Raw genomic sequence first — 12,620 nt, 5'->3', positions numbered from 1 at the left:
GAGTATGATTTGACGTATGATATTCCACAATCCTACAATTCTAATTGATATTCTACAATAGCATAGTTTCTTTCAACAGGTTTCATTATTTTTGTTCTCTATTATACAATGGCATCTGTGTTCTGGGACATGGTGGAAATATTTATCTAATGATGTGAACGAACGCCCCGTTTATAGAACTTTCGTTTAAGTCTTCATTCTTGATAAAGTATAGTATCAAAAAATACCCTACGCCTCAGAGCAGGACAAGACATTTCAAATTTACATGCTCACCTGTTAAAACGTTATTGACATCGCACGTCAAGAGATACTTGACTTTACTTAACGACTTTTCCAGTTGTGTTGTTGCTTTCTTTTTTCTTCCAACCCTCGCATAGAGCAATGTATCCATGACTAGCATGGCTTTATGTAAGAATGATCGACAATGACATGCAATCATTTAACTTTACGACTTACGTTTTGGAACGGGATATACTTACGATGTAAGACGCCATCATGTAAATTGAATAAAGATTGCTTAAAGTAACCCTGAAAGTAACATTTCTGAAACACCTGTACATTGTACAATTAACAGGAGAGTCTTGTAGGTACGTAAGAATGAGGCGTTGCCTTACACACCATGTGTCACTGAAGCATCCGATCCGTACGTGTTATTCAAATAAAAACCATTACACCTGTGCTACTGCGCAGACGCGAAATGCTTGAGCTCCGGTAATGCGTGTCCATTTCAAAGTCTCTGATCTCTCTGTGTCTTCTCGTTGTTAATTCACTTTGAAATCGTAGCAATGTCGAACAACCCTGAACAAAAGACGTGGTTTCTTGCGTGTCAATATCTATGGATTTTTCCCCTCGCTCTCTCTGAGGACCTGGTAAAGAGAGTTAATTGACATGTCTATTATGGAATGCATTTGCAATATAGTTGATATGCAGCTACAGTGTTGCTTTGTAGGGCACGCAAGCTTTCTTATTGAAGAGAACGACACTGCATTGTACGAAGAGATGAATCAGAGTCTAAATGTAGTTGTATGATGGTCTTTTGATATCGACACAGGAAGATGATGGCTGCATTTCATATCTTAGCCAGGGCGTTCCTCTATTTTGTCAACCATTTCTGTGCAGCAACGTCGACAACAACATTTTCAGCAATAAGAGTTGTCGAGTTGTGGAATAGTCTCCCAGATCTCAGCAACCTCTGTAAATAGTTTCAATTCAATTCAATAATGGTTTTATTTCAATCGTATTGCAGTCAGAGACTGAATTGCACGATGTTACAATAAAATATAATACATACACAATGCAGATAAAAAGAATTATAAAATTACAAAAAGCATTGTAAAGATAGACTGGATGAACAAGGGTCTAAAACCCATGATCTTCTTTCTGAATCAATATAAGCTGTGAGACTTTCATACATGTACACATTTTTGTCCTTCCCAATACATTCAACTTGTCCTAGAAAATACATAAAAATTGAAAAAAAAAATTAGCTCGATGAACAGGCATCGCATTGTATCATAATTGGATTAAATCAAATTGAAGTGAGTAAGAGTAAGTGTATTAACCAAGAAACCAAAACAATTAAGAGACGCTGAATTGACTGAACATTTCTAATGCGAAAAGTATACTGTATGCAGTTTCAGAGTTTTTTCTTCACATGTTCATCATGGCTCTCGCAGTCTCAAGTAACAAGTGATTTTGAAAGCTCAAGAGTCATGTTCCCTGGCAGATTGAAGTTTATATCCCATGAACGTTTGCTTCGTCGGGCAAACCTTGCCTAAAATACAAGTAGGAGTTGAGTGTTCCCAGGAGTATATAAAGTTCTAGGCCGGTACTTTCAAAATACTATCAAAAGTTGTAAGTTGAAAGTGTTTTGAGAAACTTGGGCGGCCATGGGCGACAGCGTAAACCAATGGCTCACCGATCAGAATCTGCCGATAAAAGTATAAAACTAATTTGCTGTATCCCTTTCTATTTAACGATCCACTCTGTCGAGGATGCCCACACACATTCAAAGTCAGTCGAATGAATGGACATCAGTACCACTTTTAAGTTTCTTTTCTTTAGAGTATAAGCGTATCGCAATCACCTGCTGTCATTAAAATCCAGTCGTAGGGGGAAAAGTTGACCAGTAGGATTTGAGTGTTTACTTTGGAGAAGAGCGCAAATATGCACTTGCGCTCATCAACCTACTGCTAACCACCTCTCACTATAGCGTATTCCGTGTTGAGAAGGAAAGCTAGTGCGGGCGCTCCGAGCAGGTGCGAGCAGTAGACATGACATGTCCAAGTACATCTTGATAACTTTATATCTTCTAAAGATAGTGGTGATACGAAATATTGTTGTACTGTAGTCAGTCATCTTGCAGGTTCGCCCCAGCGTTATCTGGAGTAAATCGTAAATGGTATCTGCCAGCAATCTAAATTTAAGCAGTAGAACCCAATGTATAACACTGTCGTGCTATATCTAGGTTCTTACATGGCATTGGTACTTGCTAGAGATTGCGCGTAAAGCCTCATTACTTGCTACGTGAAGAAGTTCATGTAAGAACTTTCAAGAGCTCACTTTTGTTGCCATTCTTAAAAAGTGACGTTTTGTCTGCAACACTTATCCATACAGTCACGAGTAAAGGAAGCGGAACTAAAATACAACAAAACCTTCAATATAGAGAAAACAATAAATCGATCTTGTTCTGCTCTTGTGAGAAGAGAGTGTCTCACAAGGGTGATGGTATTTGAGTAGTATTTGAGTATGTCGGGCCAACGTAAAACAGTTTAGACATCACTAATTTCACAGTGGCAAATTAGAAGCAGAATCAACAAAAAATCTGTCCTGATGGCCAAGATGATGCGACAATTAAAGGGGACTTCCGGATGATTTTTCAGACTTTGGCATTTGAACCTCTTCAACTTGTTTATACTGGGTACAGAGTTTAAGAATTTATAGCGAATGACATAAGTAATAAGAGTAATTTAAAAAATCACAATAAATGACCGTGAACAAGGATGACAACATAGCAGCTTCACTATAGGAATGCAGGATTGGGCGTTCATGCAAGGAGAACAAAAAAGAAAAAAGCATGCATACATTCTACACAGGTAACGCTGTAAAGCAAGCGGTATTGGAATGGAATCACATTGCTGCATTATTGCACGCGAGTCTCCTAATATACGTCATCATCCTTGTTCAGTGTATTTTTTTTTCAGAATATTGGTTTCTCTGCTCAAGGAGCACAATAAATTTCACAAATCTATACATGACACTATCGAATTATGTACTGCGTCATAATGAAATGATGGAATTATCTGGAATTCCCCTTTTATGGACCTCTTTAAACGAGAGTTTAAAATGCAGGATAAAGGTGGAACGTTTGGACGGTTCCGATTTAAATGAAATGAAAATGAGTTAAACTCAACCGCCCTCGATTCTATCATACCCTTTCATATCAATTTGTTCCTACCCCCTTTTTTACAGCACCATAACAAGTATTTCTCAGTATAACTCACTCCACAATTCAAATGCAAATGAGCTTTGCTCATGGCGTATAACTTCTGAGGATTGTAATCGGACCCAAGGTTAAAGAGAGAGTCGTGCGTAACGCCCCAAAGGGTTGGATCACTTTCAATTCTGCGATTATCCTTTTTGTGCAGTTCACACACGAGAAAGTCGCGGAAGCGTTACAAAATTCAGCCGGGGAATGCGCACTGGACGTGTTTAATTCGTTTTGTATTTCTATAATTTCGACTGGGCTGGAGTGGTCAAACAGTGACAAGGAGATTGGGGGGGGGGGGGACTTAGAAAATTAGAGAAACAAGTGGAGTCGAAGTGATTCGTTTATCCAGGCTCAGAATCCTGTAACGACATCTAAAAAAAAAGACGTCACTTTATTTTGGTCAACTCTCTCTCCTTCACACACACACAATCCCTCGCACACGTATACACATACAAACAAACGCATACAATTACTACGTGCTCTTTGGGAAAAAGACAATGATGCAATCTACATTAGGTCTGTGTTTGAAAAGGAAACTAGTAAAACTCAGAAAAAAAATAAAATCCTTGTTAGAGTTGTATTACTTAAAAAAATACCACTGTCACAGAATGTAGTTGAGAAACTGTGTTCATTTCTACATACAGGCATTGGCCTAACGCAAGTCGCGAGCATTTCACAACTAAACCCAAGTTGGCTAGCTGGCCTTCAGCTACATAATCAACCTAGGAGGAACATGGAAAAATGTTGCTTCCTCCAATGGCATTAAAGCGCAAACCCAGTCCTTGGGTCTTTCACTGGAAGTGTAACAATTACTCTTGTTAAAACAAGATTTAACAAAACAATGTGCGCTGACGAAACATTTCTGCAGATAATGATTAATCTGAAGAATTGATTGTTTCAATTGCGCCATTTATAGAGCTGTTGTAACTTTGCACTTTTAATGGTGACAACTACGTCTTTCTCCGTTTTCTGTTTTCTCTATGTTCAATTCTATTCAATTCATTCTCTTCATTGATTTCATTAAAACAAAAGCAAATGTCAAGGAAGTCATTAAAAAGCCTGCCCCTTGAGGGCAGTGATTTCCTTTTCAAAGATACATAGATAGATAGATAGAATTTTTGTGCTGGATCATAATATTTTCTTGAAGTAAGTTACTTGATTTGATCGAGTTATGTGTTCTTTTTATCACCTGCAACGAAATTATAATGTAATCATGAAAGTGATCATTTAAGTCATTCAGAATCGATTGTGGATTTTTTTTTTCATCAGGGTGAACATGCGCTCTCTCCTTCTGATGTGCAGTACTACACAACTTCGCCAGGTAAGATGCTTTTATCTTATTTTTGTCTATTCTAATTTTTTATTCAAAACAAGCATTTCGTCTGAAATGTTAAGAATGCATATCGCCCCATAGGTGAAGTACGTAAAGCATCTAAAAGATTAGGACAGCATTAAGTTGGGAAATTATGAAGAAGAGCAGACAACACAGATATTAAACGAAAAGTTTCAAGGATAATCAAACTATGACCCCCTTATCACCATTTAGAGTACATGGAAATGGGAGTACATGCAAATGCATGTCATGTCCACATAGTTCGACGTGTTTCGCCCTCATGTAGATTTCCCATTGTTCGTTCAGAATTATGAACACGAATTTCTTGTAGATATAATTTACCGTGCTACTATTTGTTGTCATTGTTGTTTTTCGCACAAAATTGGACGAAACATTTTTGCGACTAAAAATACCCATCGCAAAAATGCATTCAAAAGTAACTCGTACATATTACAGCAAATACAACGTTTTACGGACTCGTAGATGATTCCCTCTCAAACCAGATGGCATCACTGTTAATGCATTTTGTCGCTGGTCTATGGAGACAGTGGAATTAGGAGATATTTTATGACTCCACTGGGAATCTCTTGCAATTGCAATTGTCGTTTTCTCGACATATCACCAACTTTACATGTCAATACCTCTTCCCAGGGTAACGAAAACTGTCTTTATAGGGATTGTATATAAGAAAAACGCAAAATCCCTACTCAGAACGGTATTTGCAGGGTATATAGCCAGCTCCTTTTTTAATGAAAAGTTTTTTCTTCACTTTCCTTGGACGTGAGAGGGTCACAAAAAGGTTAGCCCATTGTTCGCCCCAATCGCCTACTTACCCTCCACTAATGGCACTGTAAAATGTATTGTGTTTTGGTAAACTTTCTTTAGCCTGAGGAAAGGAAGGATTGACTCGCTTGAGGTTCTCATCCAAATCCAGAAGTTATAAGAATAAGATTCCCTTGTTGTCGTACTGGTAACGACTTGTTAGAACACCGAGGATAGATATATCCACCATTCTGTAAAAATGTGATATAACTCATTTTATTATGTTTCATTACATTGCTGGTACTCTGCATCATCAGTATTGTCCCAAGCAAGAGTATACCGAACGTCCTCCCCCCCCCCCCCAAAAAAAAAAAAATACAACTGGACGCTCCGCAATGAAAACTCTTAAAATAGTTAATCAATCAAAAATACAATTTCAGGGTATGAAATTATAACTTCTTATTCACATCTTACAGAAACCCCATCCGATTTGCTTCGATGGTCAAAGAGAAATGAGGAGTTTTGTAGAGCGTGTCAGGAATCCCTTCCCTCGAAGTTCTGTCCATTGTTTTCACACATTACGCAGTTCCAAGAGCATTGATGCGCTGAACTTGGAAGAATCAGACCCATGCCATGTTTTACAGCGACCCACATTTCTCTTTGACCACGTAACAAAATCGAATGGGGTTTTCGGCAAAATATAGCTGAGAGGTTATGTTTTAAGACTGAGATGTAGCATTTAGACAGTTCAATTATATTATGGGTTATTAATGTGAAAATCTGTTGTTGTTTTTTGGCAAATACTGTATAGTACTACACCGTAGCAGTACTTCCGTAAACAAGTGGTAATAGAAAAACTCGAAGCAAAAACCTTTTCATATTCAAGTTAATTGTGATAAGTACCAGAAGATTCCATTAACAGAAGAGTACACCAATCATTTCACTGGGACCCAAGAAAATGTGGAACACATAATTTTTAACGGTTTTACAAGCAGTGTTGGCGATGCGTAGCTGCACAAGGAAACTCACGAGCACGAAGACTCAGACCCATGCCATGTTTTACAACGACCCACATTTCTCTTTGACCACGTAACAAAATCGAATGGGGTTTTCGGCAAAATATACCTGAGAGGTTATGTTTTAAGCCTGAGAAGTAGCATTTAGATAGTTCAATTATATTATGGGTTATCAATGTGAAAAGCTGTTGTTCTTTGGCAAATACTGTATAGTACTACACCGTAGCAGTACTTCCGTAAACAAGTGGTAATAAAAAAACTCGAAGCAAAAACCTTTTCATATTCAAGTTAATTGTGATAAGTTGCAGAAGATTCCATTAACAGAAGAGCACACCAATCATTTCACTGGGACCCAAGAAAATGTGGAACACATAATTTTCAACGGTTTTACAAGCAGTGTTGGCGATGCGTAGCTGCACAAGGGAACTCACGAGGTTTATACGTAAATAACTTATGATGATAATCCTGTTTCTAGTAGTTATCTGGAACACTTGCAGCATCCGATGCCTCCGTCCCATGAAACAGCATTTGTTTAACTCTACTTTTGTTGCACTGAATATGATTTCTACGGTAGATTCGACGTAGGAGTGGTATGATTGATATACAGGTCAATGGGAGACATAGTTGGAATTGACGTAATTGGAAGATATTTTCCTCGTTTATACAAATTTATCCTCATTTATTCAAATTGAACGGAGAGTGACAATGCCTGTTCATATAGATGGTCTTAATGTGGCTGAAACGCCAAGAATTTCAAGACTGTAACAAATATCGGCGCCCACATTTTGCCCTACCTAATGCATGTAGACCATTTTATCTTGAATCGACGAAATTAAAACGGCTCGCTATAGTATCCCCAAGTCGTGATTTGAAGGAGAACATGACATTGCGACAATTTCATATTTGCGCAAATTGGAATTGGAATTTGTTTGGATTGGGTTTGAAATGGCTTCCTTAGCTTGCTATACGCATCCTCTCACCCGAAATTTAAGAGTTAAATTTTGATTGAGACTGATCAGAATCTTCATTAAGGCGTTCTGTCAACGTGACATGTGTGAATACATAGTTATTCAAATAGCATCATACAATGATGGATCTCGAAAAACGATAAAGATTCATTTCGCTTTGACGAATCATTCCCATTCATTCCGTCATCACTGTATAAATTTCAAGTTATAGGCGTTCTCCGCCCAAATGTTAGCCTTCATCATCGCAGCAAAAGAATTCGTACGAAGTAAAGGCCACTTGACACCAAATCAGATGCAAAAACACACATTTTCTATCATACGATCAAGGTTATTTCCCCCTACCCACAATACCAGCCATAAGACACTGTGGTTGTGGAATCTGACAATAGGAATGTTGAACGTCGGGAACATCATTTTCTGTTCTAGCTAACTGAAATAAGATAAGAACTTGCATATGTGAACTCATTCATGTGTATAACTATGCTCTAGACAGCATTGGCTACATTCAGACGGTGATCCTTAACTTCGAGGATCAGCTCTAAATGTCGCATGGTCTTTTTCGTCACGAAATTGTTTTTTTTTTTCGTTGCCAAGTGACAACGTCAATTTCATCGACGAAATGATAATTTTGTTGACATAATAACAATAAATAGCAATTTCGTCCACTAACAGACGAAATAGCACTCTCGTCGACTAAATAGCAATTTCGACAAGAAATCGTCATTTTGCTGCCGAAATTCATATCACTTATCAAAAAAAAAATTACGCCACGAAATTGTCATTTCGTGGCGTAAGATATCATGCGACACTTGGCGCCCTATACTTAACTGCGAGCTTATCGTCGAAGTTGAGGATCACCATCTGAACGTAACTATTAACTTAATGAGAAGGATGCGAATAATCTGTTTTGAATTCTTCCCGCAGACTATGACTTCGTCAAACCAGTGAGGTTAGGGACGAGGCATCGGCGCGCCCCTGAAGAGGAATCGGTCACCTCCACCCTCGAGTTCTACATCGAAAGCTTCGAGCGCCTGTTCCACCTGCAGCTGCTCGACAGCGCGCAGATCTTCAACGCCGGTCTCGTTGTCAAGAGGATAGGAGCGGACGGTCGGACCCGCCTGGAGCAACCGTCAAAGAGTTGCTACTACCAGGGATTCTTGGTTGGTCAAGAAGAGTCGTCGTCGGCATCGGTCAGCACGTGTAACGGACTGGTAAGAGCAAACAACAATTTATTCATGTATTGATATAGTCATGTATTGATATTATTCATGTATTCATACATACATATATAGATATCCATATATTCATCTGCTCAGTATTCTGTTATCAACCTATTCGTCTATAAATGAATGTCTACATTGTTTTTCACGATATGAATGAATAAGTGGAAGGTGAATTAGTTTTCCTGGCGGAGTGATTATATCCTTGTGTCAAAATAAATAGGCTATATTTGAAGTTTGTGCAGGAAAAGGGCAGTGTGAGTCGAATCAGTGTTTGGAACGACAGAATGACGGAAAGTCATCTTCACAGTTCATGCATGAGTGACTGTATACATTGGATGATTGATAGCTTGCTGCCTTTCTTGCTCTTTTAAGCATCGTGTCGTCTGAATGTAAATGAATGCAGTACATTAAGCAATAGACATTGAAAGAATGTGAAATCCGCTGAAGAAAAGTGATTTTACTGCATGTCATTTTGGAGGGAGTCTGATCATATTGGTGACCAAGAAGAAAATTTATTTTGTTATATAATTAAGCTCAAATAAAAACAAAAAAGCCGAAATTAAAGCAAACACACGTAAATTATTACAAGTCTGGGTTTTATTCCAAATTTCACATTGCATAATCATGTCTTAATGTCCTTGACCCATTGTCGACGACCCTGTCGTTTGGAAGTGCTTAAATTTGTCACGAGGGAATGTGGATTGTTAAGCTATACGTGTATTTGACATCTATTGCAAACCGTTAATTGTTTTGTATTTACATCTTTCAAATTATGGCGAAGGAAGATATGTGACCTCGAAACGTCTTTTTTTTAAACGATCTTTAGGGTATGAAGTACGGTGAGAACTTAGGATACAATAAGCAGTGTCAAGAATGTTGACGTCCTCTAAAACTGTCAATAGCAATGTTAAAGTTATATATTACTGTAAATCACATATTTCTAACCTTTATCCTACATATTATATTCCATTCGATTGGAGTAAAGATAGTGAAGTAGTCTCCGTTTCTGTATCTTATATCGTGCATTCATTCTTTATCATCAATATTCAAGCTCTGTCCATCTGATATCAAATCAATTTTGAGTCTAAAGAGTGAACGAATATACTTGTGAAATAATCTCTACATATTCCACAACAACATTCGATATCAAAATCATTCTCTTTTTTTTTTAATTGAAGAGCAGCGAAATATGTCTGTTTATTTCGATGGAGTCACACCCATTCATGCTTGGAAGGGGCGAGAGGGCCCAAACTGGACACGTGCTGGCTATCGAATGACCTAAACTGCACGGTAGTGTTTGAAAAGGGGGCCTTCTCAGGGTCAGTCTTTGAAGGTCGGATGATTTCGGACCAGCCCGACACAAGGCGAGGAGGAGATGTCACTTGTTATCTTTCTGTCATTGTTGTGGTTAGACTAAAAACGACAATCAACAGAAAACTTTGGCGAAAAAACAAACAAACAAATAAATTGCGGAAACTCCACCCAATCTTTCGGCACAAGGCATGCCGGGATAACACAAACGCGTTTGGGGAATAAATAAAAAGTCTTTTCTTCCTCTGCAATTTTGTGGAGAAAATCACAAAAAAAAAGAAAGGCGTTGCCAGAAATCTATATATCCCGGATAGAATAGATTGAATTTAGAGGGAGAGCTATCGCACCCTGGCACGAACGATATGAGTCATCCAGGTCGATAAAGTTTTAACTCCGTCCTAAAATTCATTTCCCCCGTCCCCAATGAGAGTGCACGACAACAAATTGTTGGATCCCATGTGAGAACATAATCATTCTAATAATGAATCTGACATGGGCAATCCATCTGTTTAGTAATCTTTGATCATTCATGTATGAATTAAGTTTTCTGTGTATCTTTTTATGTGAAATGGAAAATAAGTAAACAAACGCACAAACAAATATCAGAATTACCAATTCGAATCACTTGTTCCTGCTATTCTTTTTATATTTCAACTTTTAGTGAGAAGTTGTGTGCCCCGTGGTATTTGAAATCGGTAAAATTACGTAATATGACGCTGATTCTATAGCATGTGACGTTATGTAGCTGATTGCGCTTTATTTCCAACAAGTCAATCTTTAACTTTGGCTGGCTTTGACTCCCAGTTGAATGTTGTCTACGGCGGTTGTGAGTTCAAATTTAAGTGTTCCTTTCACGTATTTCAAGCATGACCCGATTTTTTTTCCTTTGAAGAAACAGTACGCTCACTATAGACCTCACAGATCGCTAAAGGTTGTGCTTAGATAAAGCACAGACCATTTTCAACACTTTAGTTTCCTGTATCTTGTAAAATTTAATGTCTCGGCGCCTGTATTCCACTCTGTCTTCTTTCACATAAAACGATCCTTGTATGTGTAATTTTGTTTTGATGGGTCGTGATAAATGAACGGGGTTGAATCGTAGACGTGTTTAACTCTCAGGCTTAAACTGACGAGAAGGTCGTGCATAGTACCATAATCACCGTGTCACCACAGTAATAATGAAGGGTGTGGTCGAATTAGAAACTGGAGCGTTCGCGTTCTATTGACGTCGAGAATCACTGAAGCGTAGCACTCGCCGATCCGTGGACTGGTCAAAGCAGCCCCAAGAGTCTGGACAAGGGTTTCCAGAAACAAATAATTAGCTATTTACCAAAGATGTCCGCGATCGATAGTCCCTAAAGAACACTATCATCGCAGAGTCCCGGTGGCTGATGATATTTTCGATCGAATCTGTGAAACGAGCGATGTGCAGTCTTTTGTTATTCAATTTAAAGCTGACATTGAACAATGATGTTGAACGGAGTCTGACTGTTATTTTCTCACAAGAGTCACGAAGCCAAAACCCTCTCAAACTAAACAATCTTCCGTCCAAGATCACTCGACCCACCAATAGCCACTACAAAACTGTAAAGCCTATTTGTCCGGACATGAATACAGCCCAAACCCCAAAGTATCGCTGTCCTATAGTAAGCGAAACTGATTTACTCTGAGAAAAAGACTTACACAAACAAGCTTACCTTGTGACATGTCTGTGGAATCGACTGCTCAAGTAAAACATAGCAAGACGAGGCGAGTCCGGTGCACTGAGACGTGTAGTAGTCCTTACAAGAAATCGCTTGAGTAATCGTTGTTTTGTTGTTGTTGTTGTTGTTGTTGTTGTTATTTTTTATCTTGGGACAAGGAGGAGCGTTCCGTATACAAGTTGATGTGTGTGTGTGTTTGTGTGTGTTCGTGCACGTGTGTGTGTTTTATCATCACTCACCCAAGAAAAATAATCTACTTGGTTAACCTAAAAATCAGTGGAACAACAGAAAGCCACCTTACAAGCTTTCAGATAAGATAATAAGATGTTTGTAGTCCTTTGAATCACCTACAGATGCGTCATATTCACCGCTGATTATTCTTGCTTAATTGCTTTAAAATATAAAATGTGATATACTGTATATTAAATATATGTTATAGGTATTTTATTCATATCTATGTGTATGAGTAAATATCTTCTTTATTGTTCGCGTTTCATCATATCATGAAGTCATGGGGTCAATTACATCCTTAATGATAGAGTTGTCCTTGGTTATGGGAATATAATAAATGACTTCTTATAAGTCAAAACTCATCATCTAGGAGCTGAAAGGAAAAAAAAACAAACAAAGAAGAAAAAAGAGCCCCCTGAAAAATTAAGAAAATAAAAGACTCGCTCCCCTTCCCTCAATCGTGTTTACAGGCACACGTGCCGCCATACACTTTACTTATCACCATTAATCTTAAAAGAAAAAAAAAGAACTCACACATCCAAGCAACCCCCTCCCCCCCCCCAAAAAAAAAAAAAGATAATCC

The 12,620-nt window shown here is 38.3% G+C and overlaps 1 protein-coding gene across 1 annotated transcript in view; it reads left to right on the top strand.

Annotated features, from left to right (window-relative positions):
* LOC139732231 (uncharacterized) overlaps positions 1-12,620 on the top strand; it is a 134,271-nt gene that overhangs the window by 41,749 nt on the left and 79,902 nt on the right. Inside the window, 2 exon segments of the mRNA XM_071643108.1 lie at positions 4,760-4,811; positions 8,494-8,780. Coding sequence (XP_071499209.1) covers positions 4,760-4,811; positions 8,494-8,780 — 339 coding nt within the window.

This window comes from Diadema antillarum, unplaced genomic scaffold (assembly GCF_040938485.1).
Source record: "Diadema antillarum isolate AM-2024a unplaced genomic scaffold, OU_Dant_1.0 seq00000406_RagTag, whole genome shotgun sequence".
NCBI classification, from domain to species: domain Eukaryota; kingdom Metazoa; phylum Echinodermata; class Echinoidea; order Diadematoida; family Diadematidae; genus Diadema; species Diadema antillarum.
This window is presented reverse-complemented; position numbering and strand designations above follow the sequence as displayed.